General features: G+C 46.7%; 1 protein-coding gene across 4 annotated transcripts in view; it reads left to right on the forward strand.

The window, feature by feature from the left end:
• Window positions 1-16029, forward strand: part of LOC126542807 (uncharacterized) — a 39510-nt gene extending 23481 nt beyond the window's left edge. For 3 of the 4 annotated variants that reach the window (XM_055077469.2, XM_050189888.3, XM_050189897.3), the window contains 5 exons: window positions 5412-7792; window positions 9643-9737; window positions 10583-10878; window positions 13541-13686; window positions 15038-16029. In XM_055077469.2, coding sequence (XP_054933444.2) covers window positions 5412-7792; window positions 9643-9737; window positions 10583-10878; window positions 13541-13686; window positions 15038-15289 — 3170 coding nt within the window. In that variant the 3' untranslated portion in view covers window positions 15290-16029. Of the gene's footprint in view, window positions 1-5411; window positions 7793-9642; window positions 9738-10582; window positions 10879-13540; window positions 13687-15037 lie in introns of those variants that run through there. The other variant, XM_050189913.3, reaches the window with a different exon arrangement.
• The last annotated feature ends 1394 nt before the right edge of the window (window positions 16030-17423 follow it).

Consider the following 17423-nt stretch of genomic DNA (forward strand, 5'->3'; position numbering starts at 1 on the left):
ATAGCCTGGCAATAGCCTGGCAATAGCCTTGCTTCTAGAGCCGGTGAAGGAGTACGTTTATCTAGGTCAATTACTCACAGGGGACCATGATCAAGAGAATAAAATTTACAGAAGAATAAAAATGGGTTGGAGTGCATACGGCAGGCATTGCCAGATCCTGACTGGGAGCGTGCCACTATCATTGAAAAGAAAGGTGTACAATCATTGCTTTCTACCGATGCTAACATATGGGACCGAAACTTTGAGCTTGACAAAGAAGCTCGCTAACAGGTTAAGGACCGTGAAAAAAGCGATGGAACGAAAAATGTTAGGCGTAACGTTAAAAGACAGGAAGAGAGCGGTGAAGATCATAGAGAAAACGGGGATATCCTATATTCTAATTGACATTCAGAGAAAGAAGTGGAGCTGGGCAGGCCATATAAGGCGTAGGATAGATAACCGGTGGACCATTATAGTTACAGAATGGGTGCCAAGAGAAGGGAAGCGCAGTCCAGGACGGTAGAAAGATAGGCGGGATTATGAAATTAGGAAATTCATAGACGCAAACTGGAATCAATTGGCGCTGGACAGGGGTCATTTCTGGGGTTCGCTTTTTCTTAGCTTCCTTGGAGTAGTCATGTTTCCTATTCTTCTTGCGTCTCTCATTGGAGATCGCTAGGAAAGGCCTTCGTCCTGCAGTGGACATAAAAATAGGCTGATTTTATTATTATTATTATTACTATTATTATTATTATTATTATTATTATTATTATTATTATTATTATTATTATTATTATTATTATTATTATTATTATTATTATTATTATTATTATTAAACGAAATTCCGGACTTGTTACAAGTCACAGGCACTATTTCCGTTGTGTAAGGAGCATTAGTATCTGTGTTTCACGCGAGCTGAAAAAAAGAATGACATAGTTGCGTGACAATTGACATCCACTCCTTCCCGCTTCTGATTTGTGCACAATGAGCTCAACTTCTACCCTGAATTCGTTTCCTATTTCTCTTCTCTACCGTAATGAATCCACGTCTATTTTGGGTTTGCTTTTTATTACCTTCCTCGAAATAGTCATCTTTCCTATTCTTGTAGCGTCTCTTATTTTACTGATTACCTTTATCGCCAAATTTCTACTGAGTCTAACCAGGTCCTTCTTCAGAATCACCTGTATTTAATAGATAATTGGTGTACGAAGTGGTTGGTGCAGCTTCACATTTCTAAATGCAAACTTATTCAAATTTCCCGCAAGCACGCTAAAATCACCCATGCGTTCTTATTACACACAGTCAACATCTCGCAAGTACAAACGTATCGCTACCTCGGTATCCCAATCGCTAGCAATCTAAACTGGTCGGAACACATCCCGAAACTGATCGCCGACAACTCTAAAACATTAAGCTTCATCAGAAGAACATTATCGTTGTCACCCCCTTCCGTCTGTAAACTGGCATACGAAACTTTTGTTCGAACAAAACTTTAATATGCTTCCGCAATTGGGTGTCCATATCAAACATATCTAATCAATGCAATAGAATCTGTCCACCCGCCGTGGTTGCTCAGTGGCTATGGTGTTGGGCTGCGGAGCACGAGGTCGCGGGATCGAATCCCGGCCACGGCGGCCGCATTTCGATGGGGGCGAAATGCGAAAACACCCGCGTACTTAGATTTAGGTGCACGTTAAAGAACCCCAGGTGGTCAATATTTCCGGAGTCCTCCACTACGGCGTGCCTCATAATCAGAAAGTGGTTTTGGCACGTAAAACCCCATACTTTTTTTTAATCTGTCCAGAACCATGCTGCTCGATTCATATCTTCAAAATATGACTACAAAATTAGTATCAGCAGTATTAAGTCATCGCTCAATCTACCCACATTAGTCTATCGAGGCAAGATATCACGTTTGTTGTTTTTTGTCCACTTTGATTTCCCTTTTGCTTATCATTTTACACTTAAACGAACACCTACAAATGACTTCCCCTATGTGTTCCTTGACCTCATTATTTTTTGGCTTCATATGGTTGCGAATAATAAAATTCGGGACCCTAAGTTTTCCTTCATCTCGTTCATAACCCAACATCAGTAACTCAATGTCGCATAACTCGCCATCTTCTCAATACTGTACAGCTATCAATGGTCAGGTTAGTTCTGTAACTGGGCCAGCGCACTTGCTGCTTAACCAAAGCTGGTGAAGTTTACTAAGTGTCTGTACAGAGAATGATTTTTCCAGCAACGATCTTCGAATTACACGTGAATAAACGAAACTCGGCAGACCTCAAGCGTCCACACGATACGCCATTATACGACGTCACAGAAACAACCAGCGCAACAGGATTACAACATCACGCGACGGTGTAGGAGTCGAGTGTTGGTTTCTATAGACATCATCTCAAGCATATGAATTGAAACAGTGAGCACTGGCGTTTAGAACAAATACAGTACTTGCCAAACCAATTGTCTGCATATACAATGCATTCAGAAAAGCAGCATAGGACAGTTAACTCAGTATCGTAAAAGATGATACAGTTAAAGTACGTCAGCACTGCGACACATCGGGCAGTTGCGTGTATTAATTGAACATCCGCACCATTTGCGAGTTTCTAGCATAGCCGAATGTTTACTTAAAGTACGCAAACTGAAGATCTCGGCAAATCAAGCTGTTACCACCTGATCACTATTTTTTTTTTTTAGCATGCATCGAACGGCAGAGACGCGAAGCACTAGGAGAATTAGGAGTGAGTTGCTTTCTAACCACCAAAGTATGCATGAACACTGTATATCTCTTAATTTCTCATATTTATGCATCAGTCCATTGTCAACTGAATGCACACCAATAAGAAGTAATTTAATGGTGAAGACAGAACGAATTTTACGAGCGTTGTGATTGGGGGTTCATTTCCATCGCTCGTGATCCGTTGTCAAGATTGGAGTCGGGCATGAATCAGAAGTTAGCTCACCCATGCCGTCGTCCAACTTATCCATGCTGAGGACGTTGATGAAGGGAAGGACTGCTTCTCATCGAGAACGAGGACAATATTTATATCAGTCTAACATGACTGTTTGAGAAAGTACATCAGTCTAACATGACTGCTTGAGAGAGAGTGTCTTGAGCAGCCGCACAACAGCTGTTTTTAAACACTCGGTCCTCTCCCGATACAAGGTGATGCGAACGTTCGTTTAGTCATCGCAAACTAGCCACCTCTCCGCGGCACGGTTTACACACACACACGTACACACGCATACACACAGGGGCGATGGTCCGGAGCCGACGTCAGAGGGGCTTCGTAGAACTCGGGAGCCGTTCCGGGTAGCGCGTTGTCTTGCGTCTTGGTCGGTGCGTGGGAAGGAGCGCAAAACGGCGTTCCCGCGGCAACTCGCGCACCCGTAGCAGATCAGGTCCGCGTTGGGGAGTTTGGTAACAATAGTTGGCCCGCCGAACTCATTCCGTCACAACGGCGATGAGGCTAGAGGTTGGCGGCGGTTTCAGCACAAAGCCTGCTTCATCGAACGCATCCTAGCTGAAGCGACGGAGAGTGGAGGATGCGCGTATTGTTCCCCGACACAAAGTCGATTTAGTCACGCTGTGGCTAGAGGTTGGCGGCGACGCTCCCGGAATGTTGCCGCCATAGTCGTAACTGGGTGGCAAACTTGCACTGCAGCTGGCCGTTCTTAACACGAGTCCCTATACTCGAAGCCATCAACCAAGCCGTCAAAGATGGAGTGAAATACAGCGAGGCGTTTTTCGATCTTTGGTCTATTAACAAAACAGGTTCTTGACTCCGCACCACACAACAACATTGTCAAATCAGAATGGTTATTTATTTATTTATTTATTTATTTATTTATTTATTTATTTATTTATTTATCTATTTATTTATTTATTTATTTATTTATTTATTTATTTATTTATTTATTTATTTATTTATTTATTTATTCTACTACGTTTCCGATAACATCGCAGTGGGTGGACTAGTTACATGACTGAAAAGCCCTAAGCACCAAGATATGCTACTAAATGAAATATTATTGGTTCTATTCGACCAATCAAATTTCCCTTTAGCGCAAGCAGTCGCGCAATTTAATCTACGAATAACCACCAAGCACCTGAGTTGAGGCCATGCCCGTCAATTTTCAGAAATTGAGCTGTTTTCTGGTGGCTCTGATATTCGAACTCACAACATTCCACATTGGGGGTACGTACCTGGGCATTATTGGTTACTTCAGGGTTTAAACAGCACTATATCAAGAATCCGAATGTAAAAGTATGCTCACTCCTCCAAGAATCACATGCATAAAGACAACATGAAACGGTAAGCAACACAGCAATGATTTTGATCTTGAAAACTACACGATCGAGAAACAAAGCAAAAGGCATGCCTAGAGTATATTTTGAAGACCTGCAGATAGGCCGTTGCAGCGCTGCACGGTAAATAACGGGCTAGTTGTCGACAAGGTTTCAATTCTCTCCGTTAACTGCGTCCTAGCACTTCAAAGCCTCTTATACACATTTAGCATTCTATGTTTGACAAAGAGTTCACGTATCGAAACATCATCAGAGCTCTGAGGCGCTTTTTCATTTGTTTTTCCTATATTAAGCCCATTTCCGCATCTTCTAAATACCCCTCTTGCTACAACGGATATTGCAACTGCGCATATTTAAGCAATATGCCCAATTTTGTTAAATGACTCTGCCCGCTTCTCTGCGGCGTTCTCATCGCCAACACCTGTGAACGATCACCGGGATGGTTTCTGGCGTTGTCTGCAAAGGCCCGAAATGATTTGCAACCTCGTATTGATACTCACACCTGATTTACCACTTAAACACCGGTGCCAAAATATGTCAATAACACATCTTACACCACAGGAGGCCGAGATAGAGACATCACATTATCTTTATGCAGTTCATTACATTCCCGTTAACCTTTCTTTCTTTCTCAGAGACGTGACAATGCACATTACACCTAAACAAAGTCAGCAACACTATGAACGTTCAATAAGTGTGAACATTCACGGTTGAAAGAATGCATTCTACTGCCTGACTGTCCCAAGAGTTCATGCCAGAAACATCCCATACATGCAGTCAGGCACAGACACAAAAACGCAGTTGTCAAGCAGCAATACATTCGCATGCATTAGTGATTAACTCATTCTCTATATAACTAGAGTATTCAACAAGAATGAAGACGTGTAGTGGGCTCACGTAATGCTCTACATTTGAACGCCATTAATAGCATTAAAATAGTTCCTCTAAGCAAGCAAGCTCGGAGAGCCAGCTTGTTTCCCCACTTTCCAAGTAGCGACATACCCTCCTTTTTGGGGGTATGTAGCGCACCTAACACACTTCTGTGAGTTAGGTGTGCTATGGCGCTTTAGACAACATGTGAAGCACTGGCTTATAACTCCCATATTTGTCCTAACAGAAACGACAGCAGCCCCCAAGGACGACAAGGACCCGCTGACCAAGACGACCAACGAAGATGTGACCACCACACAAAGCCCCGCTGAACATTCAAGTGTTCAAGTGACCAGTATTGTCAGCGAAGAACCGGCCACCATGAAGAGCACTACTGAAGGTCCAAGCCCTGTGAAACAGGCGGCCAGTGGCAATGTGACCACAGTGAAGACCACCACTGAACGTCCAGTCGTTCAGGTGACCACCATGAAGAGCACCACCGAAAGCCCAGACGTTCGGGTAACCACCATGAAGAGCACCACTGAACGCCCAAGTGTGCCTGTGACCCAGGAGGCCAGTGGCGACGTGACCACCATGAAGACCACCACTGAACGTCCAGTCGTTCAGGTGACCACCATAAAGACCATCAAAAAAAGTCCAGACGTTCCGGTAACCACCATGAAGAGCACCACTGAACGCCCAGTTACTCAGGTGACTCCCGTAAAGACCACCACTGAACGCCCAGTCGTTGAGGTGACCACCATAAAGAGCACCACAGAAAACTCGGACGTTCGGAGAACCACTATGAAGAGCACCACTGAACGCCCAGCCACTCAGGGGACCCCCGTAAAGACCACCACTGAACGTCCAATCATTCAGGTGACCACCATTAAGAGCACCACAAAAAGTCCAGACGTTTGGGTAACCACCACGAAGGACACCACTAAACGCCCAATCACTCAGGCGACCCCTATAAAGACCACCACTGAACGTCCAGTCGTTCAGATTACCACCATAAAGAGCATCACAGAAAGCCAAGACGTTCGGGTAACCACCATGAAGAGCACCACTGAACGCCCAGTCGTTCAGGTGACCACCATAAAGAGCACCACTGCAAGACCAGAGGTTCAGGTAACCACTACGATAAGCAACTTAGAGCCTCCGAGCGTCCACGTGACAACCATAAGGACCACTACTGGGCATCCAAGAGTGCAAGTTACTAAGGCAGTCAGCGGTGAGGTGGCCATCATGCAGAGCAGCACTAAAATTCCGAGTGCACAGGCGACTACTATGAAGAGCACGACTGAATCCCCAAGTGTACAGGTGACAGAGGTGGTCAGCAGCGAGGTGACCACTGCGAAAAGCACAACTGAACGCCCTAGTGTCCAGGTTACTACCAAGAAAAGCACCACTAATACCCCGAGAGTCCAGGCGACAAAGGTGATTAGCAGTGAAGTGACTACTGTGAAAAGCTCCACTGAACGGCCAAGTGTCCAGGTGGCAGAAGCGGTCAGCGGGGAGGTGACCACTGCAAAAAGCACCACTAAACACCTAAGTGTTCAGGGAACCGAGGCAATCGGCGGTGAGGTGACCATCATGCAGAGCACAACTGACTCCCCAAGCGTCCAGGTGACCAAAGCAGTCAGCGCTCAGTTGTCCACCACAAAGAGCGCCACTGAACGCCCCAGCGTCCAGAAGACCGTAGCCACCGACAGTGCAGTTGCTACCATGGAAAGCACCACTGAACGCCCAAGCGAGCACGTGACAAAGGTGGTTGGCGGGGAGGTGACCACCATGAAAAACACCCCTCAATATCCAAGCGTCCATGTCACAGAGGCTGTCAGCGGCGAGGTAACCACCGTGAAAAGCACCACTAAACACCCAGGCGCCCAGGTGACCAAAGTAGTCAGCAGTCATGTTACAACCATGCAGAGCACCACTGAATCCTCCGAACTCCAGGTGACCAACATGGAAAGCACCACTAAAAGTCCAAGCGTGCACGTGACAGAAGCAGTCAGCGGTGAAAAGACTACCATGGAAAGCACTACTGAACGCCCGAGCGTTCAGACCACCACGCAGAGCACCACTGAAAGTCCAAGTGTTCAGGTAACTAAGTCGGTCAACGACGAGGTGACCACTATGGCGAGCACCACGGAACGCCCAAGTGTTCAGGTGACAAAGGCAGTTAGTGACGAGCTGACCACCACAACGAGTTCAACTGAAGACTCAGGCATCATCGTTGACGTCGTCGTGGTGACCAGCCCGAAGCCAGCAACGTCTACTACGCCCCCTCCGGCTAATCTTGCCGCCATTGTGGAAGGAGCCGTCGTAGTTCCACAAGGCAGCCCAATCGTGGAAGGCGGAGCCAGCGTTGTAATTGAAGTTGTTCCTATCGTAAACGCTAACGTCACTACCGGGGAAGGCACCATGGGTTTTGACACGCACTCTACCTTTAAGCCAAGCTCAGACACAGTAAAAAAGCCGAAAAGAAAACGTACTCGCCTCAAGAAGCAGTTTACAAACAAGTACATGCGAACTTACGTCACCAAGCACTGCGGTATACCCCATGAACGAATGCGGCGAATTGTAGGAGGCAAAGTCACAACGCTCGAGCGTTATCCATGGACGGTGAGTGACATTTCAAGTCTCCGCGGTTCGCGGTGTGAAAACATTCTGCTTTATCGAAGGAGAGTCACTTCACAAAGCAACATCGCATAGATAATATGAATGGCGGCGTCGACAGGTGCCACACACTGTCGGCATTTATCAGCTGCGACAGTGTCCCAACGCACCAATTAAAGTTCGTTTTGTTCTGTCACTACTATAGAGGAGCAATGTAATCGTATTGTTCGATTTGTGGAGGTTGGAATGCTTATATGAAAGCATAAGCTACACCCTTCCCCCCCTTTCTATTTCAAAACTGCCATACACTCTTAAACAAAATTACACCCTTTGGGTAGTCTCTTGCCACACAATAATCGTCATCTGTCTTGTCCGCATTTTCTTTCTTCGACGCTGAGAGCCCGGTACTTCCAAGTCGCAAACGGCATGCGCGTTAACAGCTTGACAGAGTATTCTCGACCGGAAAGTAGCGAGCTCAGCGTTTTCGAGAAAGGAAACGCAAGCAAGACAGATGATGATTATTGTTGTGTGGCAAATATACATCCCAAAGGGTGTCCATTTCTTTAACAGTGTACACTCTTAAACAAATACACCCTTCTGGGTGTATACTTGCCACACAACAATAATAATGTTAATAATAATAACATAACGAAAGTAATAATCTAAACTTCAGTTGTTTGCACACCGACTCCTTCAGTAAGTTATGCTCATGAAGCAGACCAGAAATTCAGAGTCACCTACCAGCGATTTACAGCTAGCCACGGTTAACGCGAAACATTTTCTATATCAAATTGTCATTCTGAAAATCCCTAATTTTATTCGCGACGACACACAGGAGGACGTTAAGCCTGACCACGACGTCGATCAAGATCTAATCAGGTTGTATCTGAATCCATAGACTTAAAAAATATTATTGGGCACATGCGTGTCCAACACAGACAATTATGGAATCTTTGCGCGGTGATCTAAGAGCGCTTCTGAAGAACAGCGCTCGTTTCCCAATACAAAAGTAAGAAACAGATGTCATGCGCATGTAACTAATAGTTTCTGTATGTTCGTAGATGTCCGGAAGATTGGTATCGTTTTACGCCATTCATTTGTCTTTGCTATACATCTAGGGCTCAATTCACAAAGCTTTTCGCTTGTAAGAGCTGTTTGCCATTGATCGGCCGCTATTCCTAATATGTCCAATATAACGATAGCCTGGCACCTACAAATATTTCTGTCGCAAACACATTTGCTTTAATACGAGCTCCAGAATCCAAGGCCTCAAAATTTCAATGGCATACTATAGCGTTTCTTGATTTGTTGCCGTTCGGAGGCGCCCGCCGCTCGTGATAGCATGGCATGAGAACGAGACGACCACAGAGTAAACCTGTGGCCAATCGTGAACGGGGCCTACAAGATCACCCAGCTGATTGTGAATGCCCATGCGAATGCAGCACGCTATGAAAACTGACCCTGTTTATGTCCTGTATTCTAGTACTTGTGCACGTGGACCTTGATGCGGAGAGAGAGAGAGAGATGCAAGGAGCTCAGCCAGAACCGAAAATCCGGTTTTCACCCTACAACTGAGTGACGGAACCATGATGCAAAAATACAGACTGCTAGCCAGTGTGCACAACAATTTATATAGTTGCGTGTGTACACGTACTACGTGTTCTTGGAAGTGCAACGCGTTAATGCTCGACTCTTGTTTGCCGACTCTTGGTGCACCTTCACTTTCGCCCACGAGGGGATGAAATAGGCGGTGTGATTTGCTGGCGCGATCTCGATAAATATTTTTGTCACTAAAAAAACGCAGTCTAGTCTTATAGCTTTACACGTACTTTATTATTTGCCGTTCAAATCTGCAGGTCGGCATTTTTATGAGGTACGGACAACGGCCGTACTGCGGTGGAGTCATCGTGTCCTGGCTCTTCGTCTTGACAGCGGGCCACTGCACACGCAAGTAAGACGGCCGCTTTGCGTCGAGACTTTGTGCAGCTGCTTCTCTTCTGAGTAAGCGCCCTAGAGCACCTAGAGGGCCTCGATTCACGCAGCCGTGTTAATATACATGCAGGAACTGCGTGTGAACTAACCTCCTATACGTTAGAACGTATAGGAAGTCGCATGTTCTGGCCGCTCAAGATAGGCAGTGATGTGACAGCCAACACACCGGGAAATGAGAAATGGCCATTACCAACGGGTTGTATTCTGACACCGGCGCTTGGATTGGCGAATAACTCAATTTTCGTTCTTAATGGATGTCAACGGCCAGTAGTCTTCGCTGATAATTTTCTATGACAAATGACAAGCACCTGTTTTGTAATGGTTATAGCGTATTTACACTCATTGTGAATACAAGCCCTGTTTCTGGATCCGGTACAGAAAGAGTTCAACGAATGGAAACATGTAGGAAAAATTACAGAAGTTTACTGACATATCGGCCGGACCCCGGCCGATAAGTAAAATCCCTTTATTTTTTCTACGTTCTTCTATTCTTTCATACATACATACATACATACATACATCCATACATACATATATATATATATATATATATATATATATATATATATATATATATATATATATATATATATATATATATATATATATATATATATATATATATATATATATATATTGCATATCACCATCCCTTACTCATTTCGCAATCCGAGAAAGTTTGCTTTAGAGTGTTTCATAATTTTTCACCTTCACTCTAATAGTGGACACCTTCATGAGCCTTCTGACAATGTGCGATGTGACAATGCCTTTATCTCTCTGGTGCCCTATCCATTCTTCTTCCAGCAAGGTGGCACATGACCTACGCGTTAGCTTCGGCTTGAGCGAGATCGATCCGGACCGAGTGTTGACTGAGCAGCAGGACCACCTGGTCGACGTGGCGGCCATCCACCAGAACCCGCTGTTCAAAGACATCGTCCACGGTGACGACATCTCCATACTGAAAATGAGCAAGCCGTTGCAGAGTGGCGGCTACCCAGTGACGCCCATCTGCATACCGGAGGCCACCAACACAAGTATCACGCCAAAGGACATCATCGGTACGGACGGCGTCGTCGCCGGCTGGGGACGAACCAAATATGGTGAGAAGACCCTTTGCGGTTACCCTCTTCTTCAAGGGCCGATAATTGAGCAAAGCGACGAGGTTAAAGGTGATGAGAAATGAACATGGTTGGGTCTGAGTAATAACGCAAAGTGTGAACAAGTATATTTATTTTCGTTAAGCTCACTGTTCCCCATTGAACAGGCATTTGAGGCGCTGCACACGTCATTGGTGCAAGCTATGCATTTGCGGTTTTCTTATATACGTGTAAAACGGCAACAAAAATAAAGCGTGGCCAACGAAATATTACTATTAGGTTTGATTCTTTGTACTGGATAGGTCGCAATATACGTTGTGTTCTCCAAGTGCATTTAAAGCACAATGTGATTAAAGCACGTCCTAAGTCATGCTTTTTAATGCGAAAGCATTATATGTCCCATGAGGCAGAAAATCCGGCGTGATCAAGCGATGGCACGAAAAATGGTCGACAGCATAATCTCCCTAACATGGATCCCGGCCCATGCCGGCCCTGTCCACCCACACCTCCCCAATCTCAACGAGGTCACCCACTCCATTGCGCGAGGCCTAGTCAACCGCGCCGGAGTCACTGGAGATGAGTTGGGCACCAGGGACAGTCTGACAACTTATAACGATCTCGTTAAGGCATTTTACCTCAGTCGCCGAATCTTCTCCCCGCCTCACCCAAAGTTCAGCCGGGCGCAGGCTACCACCCTGCGTCTACTACAAACAAACACGTACCCTTCACCCGCCCGCCTCAACCTTATATTTCCGGACGTCTACACTACCCCCAACTGCCGGTGCTGTGGAATTCACCCGGCTACACTTCCGCATATGCTATGGGAGTGCCCAGCACAGTACACCCCGACTAACACCACGACTCTCTCGTCGAGGTTGCATGAGGCTCTGCGGAGCTCCGCCCTTGACGACCAAACCTGGGCGACCCAGCACGCCCGCGAGGCGGCGGCGAGGCAAGCCCTCGACGTCCCTTCGTGGGAGGCTTAGGCCCGGCCATCATAAAGTGCTGGTTCCACAATAAAAGTTTATTCCTCCTCCTCCTCAAAGACAAAAACAAACACGTCAAAAAATGCTTGGATTGATGTCAAATTTCTCAGGGACACCCTGTAAACAAAGTAAATGAATGGCTTTGAAAATTAAATTTGTTACATTTGAGTCTGGGTGAGAATCGAACGCGGGGCCAAGAACGGACAAGCACCGCACGCTACATAGATGTATTGCGATGCTTTGCGCGGCAAATGAAGCCGAACGTATCTCTGAAATATTATGGGCGCTGCACTGTACTGTAGGCAAAGAAATCTTCGATGAAACGCATGTCGATAATACGTTCCACGTGATTGCAGCGCATCGGTTAGACAGCAGTGTTAGAACCAAACCAAGAGGGCAACGTTCAAGATCGGCCTGGTCCACCCATTCATTCATTCATTCATTCATTCATTCATTCATTCATTCATTCATTCATTCATTCATTCATTCATTCATTCATTCATTTATTCATTCATTTATTCATTCATTCATTCATTCATTCGCACATAACAATGGCTATATCCTTACTATAAAAACATCCCCGGCGTACATATTGAACGAGTCCAGTGTGCAGGCTGTCGCATTTCTGAGAAGAACGATAGAGGCGGGCTTTTCCCGACAAAGCTCCTGATTGAGGAGAAGCAATCCTCGGCAAACGCCCACAGTTCGGAGAGTAACAGAGGCATTCAGAAACAGATTTCCTTGCATTATGAAAATGAATAAATGATAAGCTAACATTACTGTTTCAACAAAGTTTATCTAAATTTCCGTTGCTTCGACATCGTTAGTATATCTGACAGCAGATCGGTAGCTAGAACATTTATTCACGTGCACACCCATATAGTGGCCCCGATATTTCTAAATATGAAGCTTCTGCACTTTTTAGTCCTGCCAGGGAAGCGGCATACCTTTTTAAGCGTTTCACTTAACACCTCTAAACAGGCCGAAAACGAGGTTTTAGCAACTTTCCTTTCACCTCGAAATTGGCACACATTTCTAAATTTGTCTGTGTATCGCCTCTAAAATTTTCCGCATTTCCTTAAAATGCACAAGGCAACAAAAATGCAATTTACAGGATGGCCACGTATAATCTCGAGTGACAGGAAATATTAAGTATGAAATTGGCATGCCGTGTGCGTACGTGTGCGTACGTGTGCGCGTGTGTGTGTGTGTGTGTGTGTGTGTGTGTGTGTGTGTGTGTGTGTGTGTGCGCGCGTGCGCGCGTGTGTGTGTGTGTGTGTGTGTGTGTGTGTGTGTGTGTGTGTGTGTGTGTGTGTGTGTGTGTGTGTGTGTGTGTGTGTGTGTGTGTGTGTGTGTGCGCGTGTGCGTGTGCGTGTGCGTGTGCGTGTGTGTGTGTGTGTGCGTGTGCGTGTGCGTGTGCGTGTGCGTGTGCGTGTGCGTGTGCGTGTGCGTGTGCGTGTGCGTGTGCGTGTGCGTGTGCGTGTGCGTGTGCGAGTGTGTGTGTGTGTGTGTGTGTGTGTGTTCCAAAAAATTTTGTGGCCGTGTATGCGCGGACGTGTTTACCCGCACGGTGCACCCGCTGCAGGCAGCTACATGTGCAGCGAAGCTGGCACGTTTAGGTGTTCATTAAATGCACATGGGCAATGCACATATTTTCATTTCCTTTCCTGCTTTCTTAGGTGGCGAAAGCAGTAAGCAACTTCGGGAAGTATGGTTGCCTATTGTGTCCAACAACGCATGCTCGGAAATATTCAAGGACATACTTAAGATTCGGGACGAGATGATCTGCGCCGGTGACATCAATGGCACAAAGGACGCCTGTCAGGTAATGTTGTCTAGGAGCACTCATACCGTAAAGCTATTTTAATCTGTTTCTATTCCGTTTCTGCAACCAGACCTCCACGATTGGTCAACACTTTTTCAGGCCACCTCCACTCCGCTTGCCTGTCACGCGGCGCCAGGAAAACCACCAAAGCTCCTCATTTGATTTGACTTATACACTCTGATTATGCATGATTAGACCGAAGAAAAGAAAAATTCATACTTTCCGCTTCTACACCTTTCTCACCATCAACTTTCCGTAATTGTCAAAACTTTTCGGGCTGTGCCTACTTTACCTGTCTATCACGCAACGTCACAAAACCACGAAAGCTCACCGCGTCAAAGTGATGTGTGCGCAGTAAAGAAGCATTAATATGCCGAACAAAACTGAAATATTTTCGGAATAGCCGGAGACCACCACATTCCGATATGAATAGAAGATGGCTGCCCGCCGATCACTCTGGCACTGACTAATGGGAGCTGCCAGGAAGAATGCACTTATTTGCGTATAAGAAAACATTTTGCGCAGCGGTATAACGTTGTCGAGCCCTTTTAGCACGTACACGACATCGCTCTCCCAAGTTTTCTTCGCTAAGGATCCGTTATAGTTGCATTTTTACGCCTTCTGTTGCACGCAGCCGCGATTTTCTACCAGACACCGAAAGCTGAGCAAGAAGAAGCGTGCCAATCGCATACGCTGGCACCACCCTCCTCATCCGGTTATCTACTTTCACTGCCCTAACACAGCCCCACCGAAATGCTCTCCTCTCCTGCATGTCCTTCGCCTTGGTCAGCCAATTATATAAGGAAAAAACCTGTCAAGTAAGACAATGTTGTTCGCTTTAAAGCGAACAAAAGCTACCTCCTGCAAACCAGCAGAGCGTTTGATACGCCTGTTCCAACAAAGCTGCGAGCCGCCGCCCCACGCGTGCGTCGGCGGTTGCGTACAGTTGACGTCAGGAAGTCGGAATAAAAACACATTGGAATAGTTTTATGTTATATGGCCCCAGTTCTGCATGCGCCAAAATGTGCTCGTGTTTCAATGGGACGCTTTATGTCGACGTGTGCTTTACCTAAAACTAAATGTAATAGCAACATCATTGTTAATTGCAAAATATAAAAACTATTTAAAGGTTTCTTTTTTCTATTTATTAAATTGGTTTTAGCCTCGGACTATCCAATCAAAGTACTCTGTTTGTTGTCGTGGCGCCTCAAAGAACACAAAGGTGTTATAACGCTTATGACCATGCAGTTATGAGAGAGGACAGTTGCCCAAGAGTAAATGGCAGATTTCCTTAACGCGCCGGGGGCGCGCACGAGGACAAGACGCGTGACTAGCCGTTTTTTCTGCGCAGGGTGACTCTGGAGGCTCGCTCATGTGGCGGTCCAAGGCTGATGATCGCTGGTACACGTTGGGCGTCGTGTCGTTCGGCGTGAAGTGTGCCGAGCCCGGATACTATGGTACTTACACTCGCGTGCAGAGCTACTTGAACTGGATCTGCCAAGTCACCGACGGCCTCCTCTGCTTCGGCTCGTCCTCCTACAAGCCCGTGGTTTTGCCTTCGAAGAGCATGAGAGAGAAAAAGGACGAGTCCACGTCCCCGTGAACGTAATTAGCTCTCTTTAGTCTACAAACCGTTCTGCGAGAAAATATAGCACGACACCGTGGGGGATAAAATTTATGAAACAGAAAGGAAAGCAATCGCAGACGTCGCCCGTGGCTACACGTAGTCACGGCCCCTTCGATGCACGCCCAAAGAGACTGCAACGTGTGTGCAAAGCGGGCCGTCACGCCACCGGCTGGGACCCCGTGCCACGCGCAAGCGGGGATTGATTCCTTGTAAATAAGAATCTGCGTGTCCAGTAACAAAGTTCGCGGTTTCGGGCGCACCAACCACGGCGCAGTCAACTGCAGCAGCGGTAATAACGAGCTTCGCGCTTCGGTCGCCAGTGCGAACGCTAATGCAAAGCGTTCCTACGAAATATCTGTAGTTACGAAATACGCAGCCTGGCGGACAGTGAATGACGATTGTCAGAGGCGCTGGCTCCTGAACAAAGTCAATGCCTTGTCTCGTGAGATGGAGAGCAAGAGTTGCAATGTAATATAAGCAACCTTGTTACAAAGGAACACGGCGACAATGCGTGACCACTGAAAAATAGCCATATTATTTACAGATAACCAGCTTATTATGAAAAATAATCAAAATACCATGCTTGAAAAACGAAAGAAAATAGAGTGATACCATGTGTAACAGTGAAGATAAAGCAGTCGTTTTGGAGCGAATCGTAACCGGGTGTTCTTTGAACAACATGTGATATGAATAATAAATATTTTATTGTTTTCGAACGTTGGTGTATGCAGGAGTTGCTCAGTAAAAGGGAGATGCGTGAGACCGCGTGTACAATAATTGCTTATGTAGAAGCTTATGTGAAAGAGCGGCGAATCGAGAATTCTGAACAGCGCTTCATCAACTGGACCATCGGCCACGACCTCACAGGTGCTCTCGAGGTATTTCCCGTTGTGTGTGACGCTCTGACCTATCCGGCTCTAATCTACTGAACTGGCCCCTTTATTCCTACCCCCCTCCTTTAATTAAGTTTTTTATAGTCGGAAGACGACTCATCCGACGACGGCTTCATACCCGTCCGGAGTAAGAGGGCGAAGAGAAAGATCACCAACACAGCGCCGTCACCTCCTGCGAGCACTACGACTATGAAGTCAAGGCCTGCGCGCTGGCCACACGTCATCATCTTTATGCCGGAAGAACCGTCAAGCAACCTGCGGTTGCTGAACAGGCAAGCCCTATCCATTTTTCTGGAACGTGCGGTGCCGGATCAAATTAAAGACATCAGAATAAACCCACGCAAGAATATACTCGCCATAGACGTGTACAACGCGAGTGCGCTTGGAACACTTCAAGAAATCACGGAGCTTGGCGGAATCAAAATGCGCCCCTTCATCCCGATCGACGACACATCGATAGCCGGTGTAATTTACGACATTGACATTGCCATTCCCAATGAAGATTTACCTAGCCTCATCAAGCCGGCAAACGAGGGCACGATCATTACGCAAGTGCGCCGTCTTGGGAATACGCGCTGCGTAAAAGTAATCTTCAAGGGGGATTGCATACCCTCCCACGTTAAAGTCGGACATTTTCGACATCCGGTTCGACCATTCATCCAGAAGCCGCTTCAATGCCATCAGTGCTTCAGGCTAGGACACGTAAAGGGCGTGTGTCCGAACTCGCTTCTGTGTCCCCGTTGCGCTGAACCTCATGCAGAAGTGACCTGCGGTGCCACAGTTCTGAAGTGCGCCAACTGTAGCGGCCCTCACGCAGCCTCGTCGAAAGACTGCCCCCGCATCAAGAGGGAGCGCGCGGTTCTGAAGCAAATGGCCAGAGACAATTCGGCCCACAGGGAGGCAGCCGAAGTAGTCCGGCGTCGGCGTCGACGTCGGCACCGTCGTAAGTCTTCAAAGAAGGCGCATGAGCGAAGCGATAGTACCCGCTCCACTACGGTACCACTTAGTCGCGACGCGATAGGGCCCACCACTTCCACGAGGGCATCAGATAAGACTCTTTCTTTAGAGGAATGGCCTACGCTACCGAGCCGCTCCCTTGCTAAGGAACCTCAGAAGGTCACGGCGCCACCGGAGCCTTCTCCGGCCATTGATGATTCACCTAAAACAGATCAAGTCATCTCGGTGCTACGTTCCCTCATGGAGGCCATCCGAACGAT

The sequence above is a fragment of the Dermacentor andersoni genome, chromosome 2 (assembly GCF_023375885.2).
Source record: "Dermacentor andersoni chromosome 2, qqDerAnde1_hic_scaffold, whole genome shotgun sequence".
Lineage (NCBI taxonomy): Eukaryota > Metazoa > Arthropoda > Arachnida > Ixodida > Ixodidae > Dermacentor > Dermacentor andersoni.